Below are 13,187 nucleotides of genomic sequence, written 5' to 3'. Positions count from 1 at the left end.
TTATTGAATTTTTAAAAAATACGTGTTTTATTATAAGTAAAGGCCAGTCGATTGACATTATTAATTTTAAAGTTTACGATCTCGGGTTACAAGACCTTATTGACCTTTTAATAATGCAGCCCTATACAAGTTTTACAGATTCATCGACTTTCCCTGGATTCCGAGGTATAAATCTAATATGAAAAATTATAAAAAAATATTTTTCTATTAGAATAATATCGATACCTTCCCGTAAGAATTTATTAAGCGACATTTTTTTCGAAAATTACTTTTTGATGTGGAAATATACTATGAGTTAAGTGTAAGTACAGAAGAGAAACTAGAGAGAAAATAAAACTGTGCATCACATACATTTCCTCATTGGAATAATGTTGTTTTTTGCGTTTTCTGAATAATTTTAGAAATGTCGTTTAATACATTCTTACGGGAAGGTATCGATATGTATCTTGAAAACAAACAAAATATTGACAATTATTCTACAGAGAATGCCGTTATTATGATTTGGTAGAATTTTTATAAAAAAAAACAAAAAGAGTTTTTTTCTTTAGCAAAAAAATGCTACTGAATAAATGGTTTCCATCAAATTAAAAAAAAAAAAAAAAATTACGGAAGCTTTGAAATAACTTTTTTTATTATAGCATATAATAAAACAATGGCATAATAATACCTACTTACTTTTTTTTTACTTGGAACTCAAAAAAATTTAATTTGTTTTGGTAAGAACAAAAAGGTTTAAAAAAAAACTACAGTGAACTCAAAAACCAAATATGTAATATGAGAATATGTATTTTTTTTTTATGAAAAACAATTTTAATAAAAGAAGAATTTGAACTGAACAGATATCTGAAATTGTAGAACAATGTTTTATAACATGGAAATTCACCGAAAAAGTAAAAAAATGGGGTTTTCATCTTCATCATAATCGTATCATCATAAGAATATCCAAATAACATTTTAAATCTGTATATTTTCCTACAAATCTTAATTAAAACTCTAAAGACTTCTCTAGTCCTTAAAATTTTGAAAATTCTTATTATTAGGTCAATGGAAAATTAAATTTAAATAACCTTATTTAGTTTCAAAGAAATTTTACAGCGAACTAAAAAACCTCTTACTAAAGCTTGTATAATTGTAGCTGCTTCATCTGGAGTAAGAAACCAAAAGTATGGATAAAAAGTTCGTTCCCTAACAAAAAAAGATTAAAGAATTGCAATAGTCAATACAAAAATATTCACCAACTTATTTTCAAAAATTCTATGAATAGATTTCCAATTTACTCGTCTTTCTTGAAAACGTTCATTTGTGTTGTATAAGTATTCCGCTAAAGCATCTAGAAAGTCAAAAAATCTAACTTGGTAGCAATGAGCACCTTTTATTATTGTAATAGCACAAATTCTTTCAAAAGCTGGTATCAACTGTGGAAAAAGTTCCCGTTTAAGATAATTTGAAGCACATTCAAAAGCTGGCAAGTTTTTAAGTTTGTCCTTTCGTAAGAAATTTTCAAATTCTCTATCTTCGTAAACAATATCATCCCAAATTGTTGGTTTGACAGTCAGATATTGAATCTTTTTTAAAGGCTTTTGACTGGGATTAGTTTTTTTGAGTAAACGTTTCTGTTTGAAGGTTTTAGATTCCTCTTGAATATGTTTAAATTTATGACTTCTACGGTCTTCCATATTTGTTTTCTTATATTGAAAAAAATAAAAAAAAAGAAAATTATCTTAGAAATGAAAAGAGGAAGTGATTACAGAAGAAAAGAGTTACTTTGAAGGTTTTGAATTAACAAAAACATCTCTGAAAATAGTAATCGCACATATGTACATAAAAACCCTGATTGAAACCTGATAAAAACTTAAGGTCAGGGTCAGGAGAGATGATGAAACGTTGTGATTTGTCTTAGAAAAATAATCAAGACACAAGCCTGATTTGCTTATATTGAACCTTGACTGAAAAAAAAAAAATGGTAACCAATGATATCAACCACCTGACAGAAACCTGACAGGAACCTGATCATAACCGATTACTCATGTAATTTCTATTAAAACAAAGATTTTTCTTTATAAAATGTATGTATAATGATTTTTATTAAGTGAAATAAATTAAGGATTTCCTTATAAGTTAAAACCTTACTAAGTTCACATAAATAAATTAAAATAAAAAAAAAAAACTTCGGCTTTAAAATATGGTGCCTCTCACTAGATCTTTTAAACTTAAATTTTATACAAAATATAGGTAGGTACACATATAAATAAATAATAATTTAATAAACAATGACACGACTGAACGCACTCTTAAGTAAATAACATTTTTTGTTTTTTTTGTTTGTTAATAATGAAATACAAAATGGAATTCATCCATCACACAAAATCATTTATAATATTGCGTAATCTGTCTAATCCAATCCAAATAATGTGAAACTCTCACATAAACTCCGGGTACATTAACCTCACCACATCCAATACCCCATGAAACAACACCTACAACATTCCAATAGCCATTACGTTCACAAACCAACGGACCACCGCCATCACCTTTGCAAGCGTCTTTGCCTTCTTCTCCGCCAGCGCACACAAATCCAGGATTCAATTTGTAATTGAATCCAAGACGGGTTTGTCTAAGTTGATTTTGACACTGTTGTTGTCCAAGAATTGGCACGTCGACTTCTTTGAGAATGTTTTGATATTTTCCATGATCACCGAAGGCGTCTTTACCCCAACCGGTGGTCCAGCACCGGGCGCCAGTAAAATCGGAGAATTTCTCTGGCATACATGCGGGACTGATGTGGGGATTCTTGGTAAAGTCAATAGGTTGGTCAAATTTGAGAACAGCAAGATCGTTATCTAAGGTTCCAGCATAGTATTCTGGATGAACATGGACAGAGACTACATCACGTTCAATGTAAGGGAAGAATTCAACATCATGGTTAACATCCCATTCACCCATTCGCACACGCAAATCAAAACCTTGGTATCTAGAATTGAAGAAAGTTGGTTAAAGGCCGATCTAAACTTTGCAGAACTTAGCGAACTTACGTCTTAATACAATGAGCAGCTGTAATAACATGTTGACCATCAATCAAGGTACCTCCACAAACGTAGACCGATTCTTTAGGATCCTTCTTCAAAATAGCTACATGCCATGGATATTCACCAAATTCACTGTCTCCATCAATGTAAACGGGGTTCTTGATACGACCGGTAATACCAGCTGCATTGCGAGTACCGCAGCGTCCCAATTGTTGTTGTTGTTGTTGTGGTGGACGGAATGGACGACGGCAGCAGACTTCATTGCCACGACATTGTTGATGTTGAACACCACCTGGACGTCCGTAATAAGCGCGCTAAAAATAAAAAAATTCCCAAGAGGTTAGAAATTTATCGATCAGAGTTGATCAATTAGAAAGGGATAAAGGGGGACTCTATTACTCTTGTTACCTCTTGGGCTTGCACACTCTCTCTACCTTCATCGGCGCTACGACGCCTTCGATCACGAGGGAAGGAAATTTTTGCACTACCTTCAGCAGCTCCAGGAGCTTGTGTAGGGATTGGTTTAAGGGGATCAGGGTAGTTAAGTTGCTTTCCGTAACGGTTTTTTACAGAATAAAGACCGCTATCGGCTTGAGCACCGTTAAAAGTGATAGGCTTGCTGGAACGACTAAAGTTCGAACTTCTGTCATAAGCGTTATAGTTTGAACTGTAAATATCATGATAGCCACTTCCAGATGGTAAGGGTTGATAAGACGGTCCAGAAGATGGATAAGACGGGCCTGTGGAAGGATAGGATGGGTATGATGGTCCGGAAGAGGGATATGATGGTCCGGAAGATGGGTAAGACGGTCCGGAAGAGGGATATGATGGTCCGGAAGGTGAATAAGGTCCAGTTGATGGATAATGATCATGAACAGGAGCACCATGACCATGGTAATGACTGCTATGATGAGGCCCAGGTCCACTTGGATAAAATGGTCCACTTGGTCCTGTTGGATGGTGATCAACATAATGCTCGGGATGATCATGGTGTACAATTGGACTATGATGCTGATATCCATCATAATGATCATGATGATGATAATGATGGTTATGTTGAACCTTCGGATGCTTAGCCTTAAAGAGATCTCCAACTTTTTGAATAATATTCTCATTCGGAGTCACATGAAGATTAACCAAAGGCTTGACAACTTTGTCACCGAATTCAGTCTTGCTAACTTGCAGCGATACCAATGGATTAACATTGATCAAGCCCAAATTAAGACCGTTCGGACTTATCGAACCAAAATGTTGATTTTGTGCTGGAACAAGCCCGTTCTGTCCGATAACATTAACCGGATAAGCACCAGCAGGTTGTGGTAGACCAAATGATACTCCAAAAGTTGGTAGAACTTTCCTCTGGGTTAGACCAAATGATGGTAATGGACGATTGAAAAAATCAACCTGTCGCTAGGATGATGGGGAGGGGGAGAAATTTTTTTTTCAAATTAGAGACCTCATTCTTAGAGAATACAGAGGTTATGAGCATGCTTTGGTGCGTTTATATATAAAACCAAAAAAAAAAAAAACTTTCCCGGAGGGTGCTGTTTGGGTTAGTTTTATGTTAGTTACGGTTTAGAGCAGCCTTCACATAAACTAACCAAACAGCTGGGGGCCCACCTTTTTTTAGTTTTGACGAAGCTGTTTTTAACTTTTGCTTTGGTTTAAATTTTCAATGCAAGCCGAGAGGTGTAGAAAGAGAGAGATTATGTGAAAGCTAGACTTAGGGCTGAGTTAGGACAAGGGTTTAACAAAATCTTTAGAAAAAAAGGGATAACAAGTGTTTTTCTTACCCCTTCGGCATCAGAAGCTTGTGTATCGATATCATCTTGAGACTGCTTATCTTCAGCTGGAGCTTCTCGTTTGGTCTTCTTTGACTTTTCTTCTGGTTTGGAGTCTTTTTTGTCAGCAGGAACAGCAGATGAAGTGATATTTAAAGCTGCTTCATCACTCAAAGCCTCAATATCTTTACCAATGTTACGAGGATCAATAGGAAGAATAAGGTCATCTTTACGTCCGATTCTGTCAGCAGCGGGACATTGGTTAAATGGCACACAAACACAATCAATATCTTGCTGTCTTGATGTATCATAATTGCCTCCAAATTGAGAAGCTGCATATTTATTATCGTTGTAGCCTCCATTGAAGTTATTGCTACCGAATTGAGATTGAGAACCGGAATGAAGTTCCTTCTTAAAGTAGTCAGGGTTTTGAGAATGATAGCTTCCTGAGAGTCCATTCGATGATCCAAATCCAGATCCACCATTTTGTGCAAATCCTTCATTTCCTGATGAGCCGAAACTTCCAAGACCACTAGGAGGCTTGTAAAATTCACCTGTGTTAGGCTTTTGAGGCGAATTGAAACCGTTTGAACCAAAACCATCTGAACCAAAACCGTTTGCATTGAAGCCATTTGAACCAGAAATTAGACTTCCTTGGGAAGCCCCATTAAAACCAGCAGCGAAAGCTGAAGATTCTGAGAATCCACCGCTAGAAACAGGAGCAAAACCAGCTGAAGACTGAGCTAAGGCCGAAAATCCAGTATTGATTGTGTTTCCTCCACCAATGGGGACCGTTACAGATGGAGCCTTAGCTGCAGCACCTTCTCCTTCTACATGATGGTAATGATGGTGGACATGTTGTTGTAAGGTCGAAGCAGAAGAAGCAAGTGATTCATCCTTCACAGAACTTCCAGATTGATGAGCATAGAAATTATTTTGTTGCGAACTGGCTACTTGGATCTTTTCTCCAACGGTTGCTGATTCAAAGTTGTAAGGGGCATCAACACCTTCAAAAACTGGACCTGGAGGTTTTGAACCATAAATAATAGCACCTGGTGGAGGTTTGGAGAATGATACCGAAGAATCAATAGCTGATGGGGGTGGTGATTCAAGGAAAGGTCCATTATAAACTGGTCCAATACCTTGGGGACGTCCATAGAAAGGCTTTGACATTGGTCCTTCATAGCCGACTTTCCTAGGAGGTCCGAATTTGTTGTTATTCGATGGTCCAAATGAATTAGATGGAGGTGGTCCAAATGAATTTGGTGGTGGTGGTCCAAATTTATTCCCAGGTGGTCCATAACGATTTCCTGGCGTTGGCATTGGTCGTGGTGGTCCATATGGTCCTCCAACTCTATTTGGTGGTGGAGGTCCTTGAGCATAGATCGTTGAATAGAATGGACGTTTTTCTTCAGGATCACAGCTCATTAGACCCAATACACACAATTTCTCTTTGACCAAGTTCCTAGCTTGTTGATCATCACCTTGTTGCAAAGCTTTTTCAACATTTCCATCGGCATAAACCTGATCATAATCACCCAATTCACGACCTTCTCTACGTCCCATTAGAATATGTTCAATAATATCATTAACTTCAGTTTCATTGCTAAAGACAGGCTCTTGAACAAGGTATCTTCCTTCGACAGCTTCTTCTTTGTCTGATTCTTTTGTATCAGCTTCTGTTGATCTTCTGGTAATTGTTGATTTGGCATCTTCAGTTTTTGCACCACTCCATGACCAAGATAGCTCATTGGCAGTTGTGATTGTCAAAAGTGCGGCTGTTATAACAGCCAATTGAAAGATCCTCATTGTGTTAAGATTCTCCTAAAAAAGGAAATACAAACAAAATTTTATTTTAAGGTCAGCTTACAAAGTTGTGAAGATATTATGTAAAAGATTACTTAAGTTAACCTACAAAGCTCTGATCTTAAAACGGTCATTGTGCCCATTTCAAGAAGATTGCCCCCTCTTTCTCATAATCATCTTTAGTAACAACTTAAGAAAGATAAACAAAAAAAAAAAAATGTGTATCTTGTCTCAGAAAGAAGAAAGATCACTTTTACTTTCATCATCATTGTCGTTCGTTCGTTCGACTCGATGGAAGATAAATATTGGAGGGAGATATACAACCAATTTAAGGTCGTTACCACATTATTACCTTTCGTGCAAGATGCGCGCCATAAGCCGGTAAAGAAAACCAAATATAAAACAAAAAAAGAGTGAGAAAGACTTGAAAAAAATGACGAAGAAGAAGATATTATCTAATAAATGTATCTGCGAGAAAAATGACGCGCCAAGAGTTGTATATTCGGATTATGTGGTTTTGGTCTCTGGGTATGATCTTGGTAGCTTTGGCATTGTGTGGTTCCGCACAACAGTTTTGCAGTTAATTTCAAGCTGAATGTTATGAAATAACGATAACAAGTCTATATACTTGTTACCTTTTTTTGTGTTGAACGAATTTTATTTGATTTTTGGGGAAAAATATATGTTCGACGAGACAAAAATGGAGTAAGTCATTATGAACTTGTTGGGAAATAATCTTATTTATGTATTTCAACTTTCCAACATTAAAGGTTTTTCAAGGTTTAACGCAAACAATAAAGTGGATACCTTTTTATGTAAAAGTGTGTGTATTGTGCATTGAGTTAGCAATTTTGCTTGCTGCGCTTCGGTAAATAAGAAAGTTTGCTATAAGGAAGACAATAAAAAAGGGAGTGGAGTTTTGCATAACATTTGCATAGGCGAGATGATGTTTAATATAAGGTAGGGTCGTTATAAGTCGTGGGATCGTTTATTTTCCTATAAAGAAAAGGTTTTTAAGATGAAAAGTTTGTGTGCGAGAAAGAGGAAAAAATGACTTCCGCTGTCTTTAAGGATGACTTTTTGGGTGTGTGAATGAAATAACTGTTAGAAAAGGTTTGAAAACTAGTTAAATTTCTGTTCCAGTTGAACAAATTTTTAAAGTAATCAGACCCTTGATTTCAAAAGGGAGATATGAGTATTAGTGAATTGTCTATTATTTTTTCTCAGATCAGAGGGTTGTTATTCCAAATTGCAAATATGAAGGTTTTTACTCCATTGCAACTTATTTCAGTCTCTCTTTCACTTAAGCAGCTTTTTCACTTAAACGAACTCGGTTTAAAATAAGAAAAGTTTTTCAGATAAGCGGGTTTTCTATTAAGCGGGTTTTTCTCTTAATCCGGTTGATGTAAACAGATTTGTTTTATATTTAATCATTTGAGGTTGTTAGATTTTTATGTATTAATTTTCAATCAAAAACTGCTTATTGAGTTAACTGAAGTAGGTCTAACTAAATATGAGTCTACACTGCACCAAAAAACTAGTTCTAAGGAAATGGAAAAAAATTATCCACACTTTTAATTGGGGTGTAATATTTTTCATCTTAAGAATCTTTTAATTCCAAAGTTCACTAATTTTCAAACCTGATTTTAATTAACTAATCAACTAATTAACTTTAGAAACAAGTCTTAATCCCTCAAATCAAAGGAATTTGACAAAGTCCTCAGTACTAGTTCTTTGCTAGCGATTTTCAATGGAAAGCACTTTCAACGAAATCAATACAATTTCCATCAACTCGCCCAGAAGAGCATGAGCAGTTCTAGTAGTAAATGTACTAGATCATCTGCTCATGATTAGTCTACATCCTCCAAAAGAACGAGGCTATTGAAGGAAAAACTTTTTCAGTCTATTGGTAGTTTCTGCCTTGTAATGTAATGCTACTAGATTTTGTATCAAACTTTTAAGTTAAGGAATGACCTAAAAACAACCGAATTCTGTACTAAATTAAGCGAATATCTGCATGTTTTTTGTCAAGATGACTTCCACCTTAAATTAAGCGGACAAATCTTCTTAATTTCTTGAATGTACTAATTTAAAAGAAATCCAATTAATTGAAGTGGAAAATTCTCTTAATTTCATATGAAAACATTTTAATTAAAAAAAAAAAAAAACTGCGTCAGTCCTACAATTGTTGGGTCACTAGGCAAGTGCTATCTCACCGTTGGAAATTAGTATGATAAACTGCAACTAACTGAAGTAATAATTTTTAAATTTTTTTTAAAGTTGTTTAAAAAGATTTCCACTTTAATTTTAAATGGTTTCCCTTTTCTAACAAAATCTTATAATATAAAGTCGTATGCCACATAGAATAAAGACGGTTTTTTTAAGATTAAAATTCTTATTAAAATGATATGAAGTTCACCTTATATTAAAATAGAATTTTAAGCGGACTCCAATTATTTTAAGCGGAAATCGTATTGTTTTAAGAATGTGATATTTAAGGTGGGCATCATCTTATTTTGAGGTGCCTTACAGTACCTTGCCATATTATTAGGCCCAAGCGAAAAAAATACAATTTTTCGGTTCAGTTTTTAAATTTTTTGTAGAAATATCTTGAATTTTTTTGTCCCATTTACTTGCACATTAATGAAGATACGGATTGACTTGAAAAAAGTTTAAAAATTCATACTTTTTGATAAAAATAACGTACAAAAGGGGATAAGCTCCAAAAAACGTACCCTGTGAAATTCACGCCCGGATAATTACCAGACCGGTTCAATACTTAATTTCTTGTACCGAGGAATAACGTGACATTCTTAACTTTATGTCAAGGACCCAATCTTGCATAAATATAGAAGCTCTGATCGTCTGGAAAGTAAAAAATGTTCTTAGATTTTTGGTAGTTTTTTTTCTTTTTTATAAGACCAGACGAGCACAGCTATTCAAAGTACATTATTCTAAATAATAATATCTCAGGGAAAGGATGAAGTTCTTTTTATATTGTGAAAAACGCCATAACTCCGGACCAACACAAAAAGGAGCTTGGGAACGTTTTGATTCTACGATTTCGGAATAGGCTCGAGGCTCTAAGCTTCTATATTTATAAGTTAATCCGTATCTACATGAAATGTGCAAGTAAATGGGACAAAAAAATTCAAGATATTTCGACAAAAACTTTAAAAACTGAACAAAAAATTAACCGAAAAATTGTATTTTTTTCGCTTGGGCCTAATAAAATGGCAAGGTACTGTATATATATTTGATTTCCTTTTTTTTCCTTCTCTACTTCTCGAAGTCCCTATTTTTTTTGTTAGCTCTTTTTTGAAATTAACTCGTATGTACATCGATGGTCCAAGTGCAGAAAGTCTTAAGTGATTTCCAAAAATGTTTAAAAAGAAATCACCAAATAACCTTTTTATAGTTTACATTCAACTGTGACAAGTGTGAATTTTGTTTCATGTAAGGTGTTGAGAATTAAGGAGTCGAGGGCAAACTTCTTGATAGCAATCCATGTTAAGGTCTTCATCAAGAGATAAATACGGTTATCTGTTTTGAACATTATATCATTTGAAAAGCACCGTTATAGAAATAAAAAGAATTGATAACAAAATAAAAGCGTGAATCTAGTACTTTTTTTAAAAATTTACTTTATTCATAAGATCAGTTTAGTGCCAAATATATTCAAAACTTTTCGTGGAAGTGGCCAAAATGCTATCCATTTGGTGAACTTTTGCAAAAGAAAAATCTGAAACTCGTTAAAAATGTACTAGATTTCAATGAGATATTGATGGAATAGCATGCTATTAACTTCTATCACAAAGGCACGAAACGATTAAATGTCTTTCATTTTTTAAATCACACTTCGTTAATTTCAAGAAATTTGAATTCTTTATTTAAAAAAGATATTTTCGTATAATTATTGTCTTATCGGTTCCACTGGTTAGTCAATTGAATAATCATAAACCATACAATTCAAACTAACCGTCGTCGCACATTTCTTTCTATCAACACAAACAAAGTACTAGTTTGTTGTTAAACTATGTAACTGATGAATAAATCTTTGAAACACTTTTCTTTATTTTGCCTTTTTTTCAAAATTTGTATTTGTTTTTTGCTTTTTTTTTCAAAAAGTCAATGTCTTATTGTTCACTTTCGTTTTCTACTTGGCTTTATAAATTTTTGCACAACACAAATACACTCCAAATAATTGTTGCTATACACTATCCAGTCTTTAACACTTACCTTTCTTGTTTGTATTTTTTTTTTTTTAATATTTATCCACAAGATACTCGGTGAGATAATAAGTATTCAATAATCCGTTTTGTTGCAATCCTTATGTAATCCAAAAAATGAAATTCGAAAAAAATGTATAAAAAAAATTATTCGAACAAAACAGACGTAATGTTGCGATTCGAATGGAATTGTTGAACTGGCTTGAATTTTGGTTGAACCTCATGTTATATAGGATCCCACCCCAAAGCCAAAAAATTTCAGCTTAAACTGAATGCGAATAGTGTCTTGAGATACTACGTCACTTTGCTATATAGTGTGTAAGTCCATCTTAAGCTTTGTGCAGACGCTTATGGAAGTGATGGAGGTGAGTAATACTCTTTTTTTTTTGTTGTGTTTTGGTTTTTGGTCTACCTTCGGGTTTTTTGTTTAGTTTGTATACAAATTTGAATATTGGGGGTATCTTGTGGATATTATTATTCGGACAGAGTATAGTTTTTCAAGCCGGCTGACTTTTGGGTATCAGTAGAAAGGGAAGGAAATGTGCTGTGGTGGTAAGCTGGAAGAAAGGGTAAATGAAGAACTTTATGGGAGATACAATAATAATAAAAAAAAAATAATAAAAATAACAACAAAAATAATAAAAACATTACAACTATCATGGCTGGAGGAACTTTCTCTTTCTACACAGCAGATTGGTTCCGATTCGTTTGAGTCTGGAAGCATCAAAAGGGGGAGACTTGTGTGAGGGATCTTTGTTTTTTAAGTTTGGTTATGATCTTACTTTGGAAATTTTGTCTCTGAGAGAGAGAATAACTATTGTGTCTTTTAAGGGCTTTTTGATTGTTTTTATTTGTATTTTGTCTTTGTTATAATGTTGGTCTGATATAGAGGTATTATGTGGTGCAAAATTTTTTTGAGGTCTTTAGTTGTTATGGTCATTTAGGGGAAATGATGTCCAATTAGTAGTGTTTTATGTACCAATATCAAACATAATAATATGTTATGTTGGATAATATGGAGTTTTACGAAAAAAACTTACCTACTAAACAACAAAGGTTGTTGAATGTTATAGTAAAAAATACAAAGATCAGTTTTTTTGTAATTAAGCTAAGTATGAATAAAACAATTTAGCCATTTACTAGAAAAGTTTAAAATAAAAAACTTTCTTGGGTATCAACCTACCAAAATTAGGTATTGTGTTTCTCCAAAAAGGAGTGTTTCATTTTTTTTTTTTTCGTAGATATAAATCTGTCATTGATAATGGGGGACCGAAAGGTGTCCGGAAACCGGAGACGGTTGAAAATTAGGCACGTCTTACCCATTTCGGGACTTTGAGGTATTCATCTCAGACGTTTTTAATCCAGATGCATTTTTCATAAAGAGCGCAAAACTCATACTCATGTTTGTTATTTAAAATGAAAGTAAAGTTCGTCAGATAAGAAAAATTATATACCTACATCAATTTCGGAAAATAAACCAATTTCTATTTTAAAAATGTTTGCAAGTTTTTTTAAAAATATTTTTTTTATGTATAAAAGATTTCAAAAAAAAAAAAATTGTAAGAAATTAACAATCTACACGTAGTAACAATGTTTCAAGAAAATTCATCGACTCGTTTTCAAAAAAATGTATAGGTATTTAAATTCGAAGTGTTTTGTGAAAAATTTATTCATTTTCATTTTACTTTTGCTAACAATGTATAAATTAAACGTGTAAATAAAGAAAAATTGCATTGAAAAAATTGTATTGCAAGTAAAAACAATTTGCACAGACTTAACTTCTAATCCCCAATAATGTTGACTATCCGAAATAATTGTAAAAAAAATTGTAAATATGTAATAAAGTTTCTAAAAACTGAATTTTTAGATTTTTGAAGTTATACTACCTACTTATATCAGAAAAAAATTTACTTTTTTACAAATGACATTTATTATTATGGTGTTGAAAGGCTTGTTCACCTAAGTTGAAAACAAAATTGTGATAAAAGGAGATTTTTGTGAAGGAGAAGTAAAATTCCGATCGCGTGGATATACACAATATTTGTTGAGTTTTTTGAGTCGAATCTTTTGCATATTAATTTTGAAATTTTTGTAACCAAGACGCAATGATTAGTGTCAGAGGGGTATGGGTTCGTATCCTGGCCTCCACCAGCTAAAAAAATATTTTCAGGGGTACAGAGCCTTCAAGAGTATTATTGTCACGAAAAAGTGCATCGCTTTTTAGCCGTTCAGACTCGGTGGTAAATTGAAGGTCCCTTCCATTCTTGAAAATTAAACACACGCACACAAAAACGGTTGAGAGTTGTAAGTCACTAGGCCCTTCTTTCTTCATGAATTTATGTACA

General features: G+C 33.5%; 1 protein-coding gene across 1 annotated transcript; it reads right to left on the bottom strand.

The window, feature by feature from the left end:
- Window positions 1-2,336: 2,336 nt before the first annotated feature.
- LOC129912163 (uncharacterized) lies at window positions 2,337-10,934 on the bottom strand. The gene is made up of 4 exons (XM_055990298.1): window positions 10,853-10,934; window positions 4,820-6,631; window positions 3,033-3,340; window positions 2,337-2,971 (listed from the first exon to the last, which is right to left on the bottom strand). The coding sequence occupies exons 2-4, from the start codon at window positions 6,614-6,616 to the stop codon at window positions 2,368-2,370; spliced, it is 2,709 nt and encodes a 902-aa protein (XP_055846273.1). The 5' UTR covers window positions 6,617-6,631; window positions 10,853-10,934; the 3' UTR covers window positions 2,337-2,367.
- Window positions 10,935-13,187: the final 2,253 nt, after the last annotated feature.

The sequence above is a fragment of the Episyrphus balteatus genome, chromosome 2, assembly GCF_945859705.1.
Source record: "Episyrphus balteatus chromosome 2, idEpiBalt1.1, whole genome shotgun sequence".
NCBI classification, from domain to species: Eukaryota; Metazoa; Arthropoda; class Insecta; order Diptera; family Syrphidae; genus Episyrphus; species Episyrphus balteatus.
Note: the sequence above shows the minus strand (reverse complement) of the source record. Positions and strands in the feature narration are given on the sequence as shown.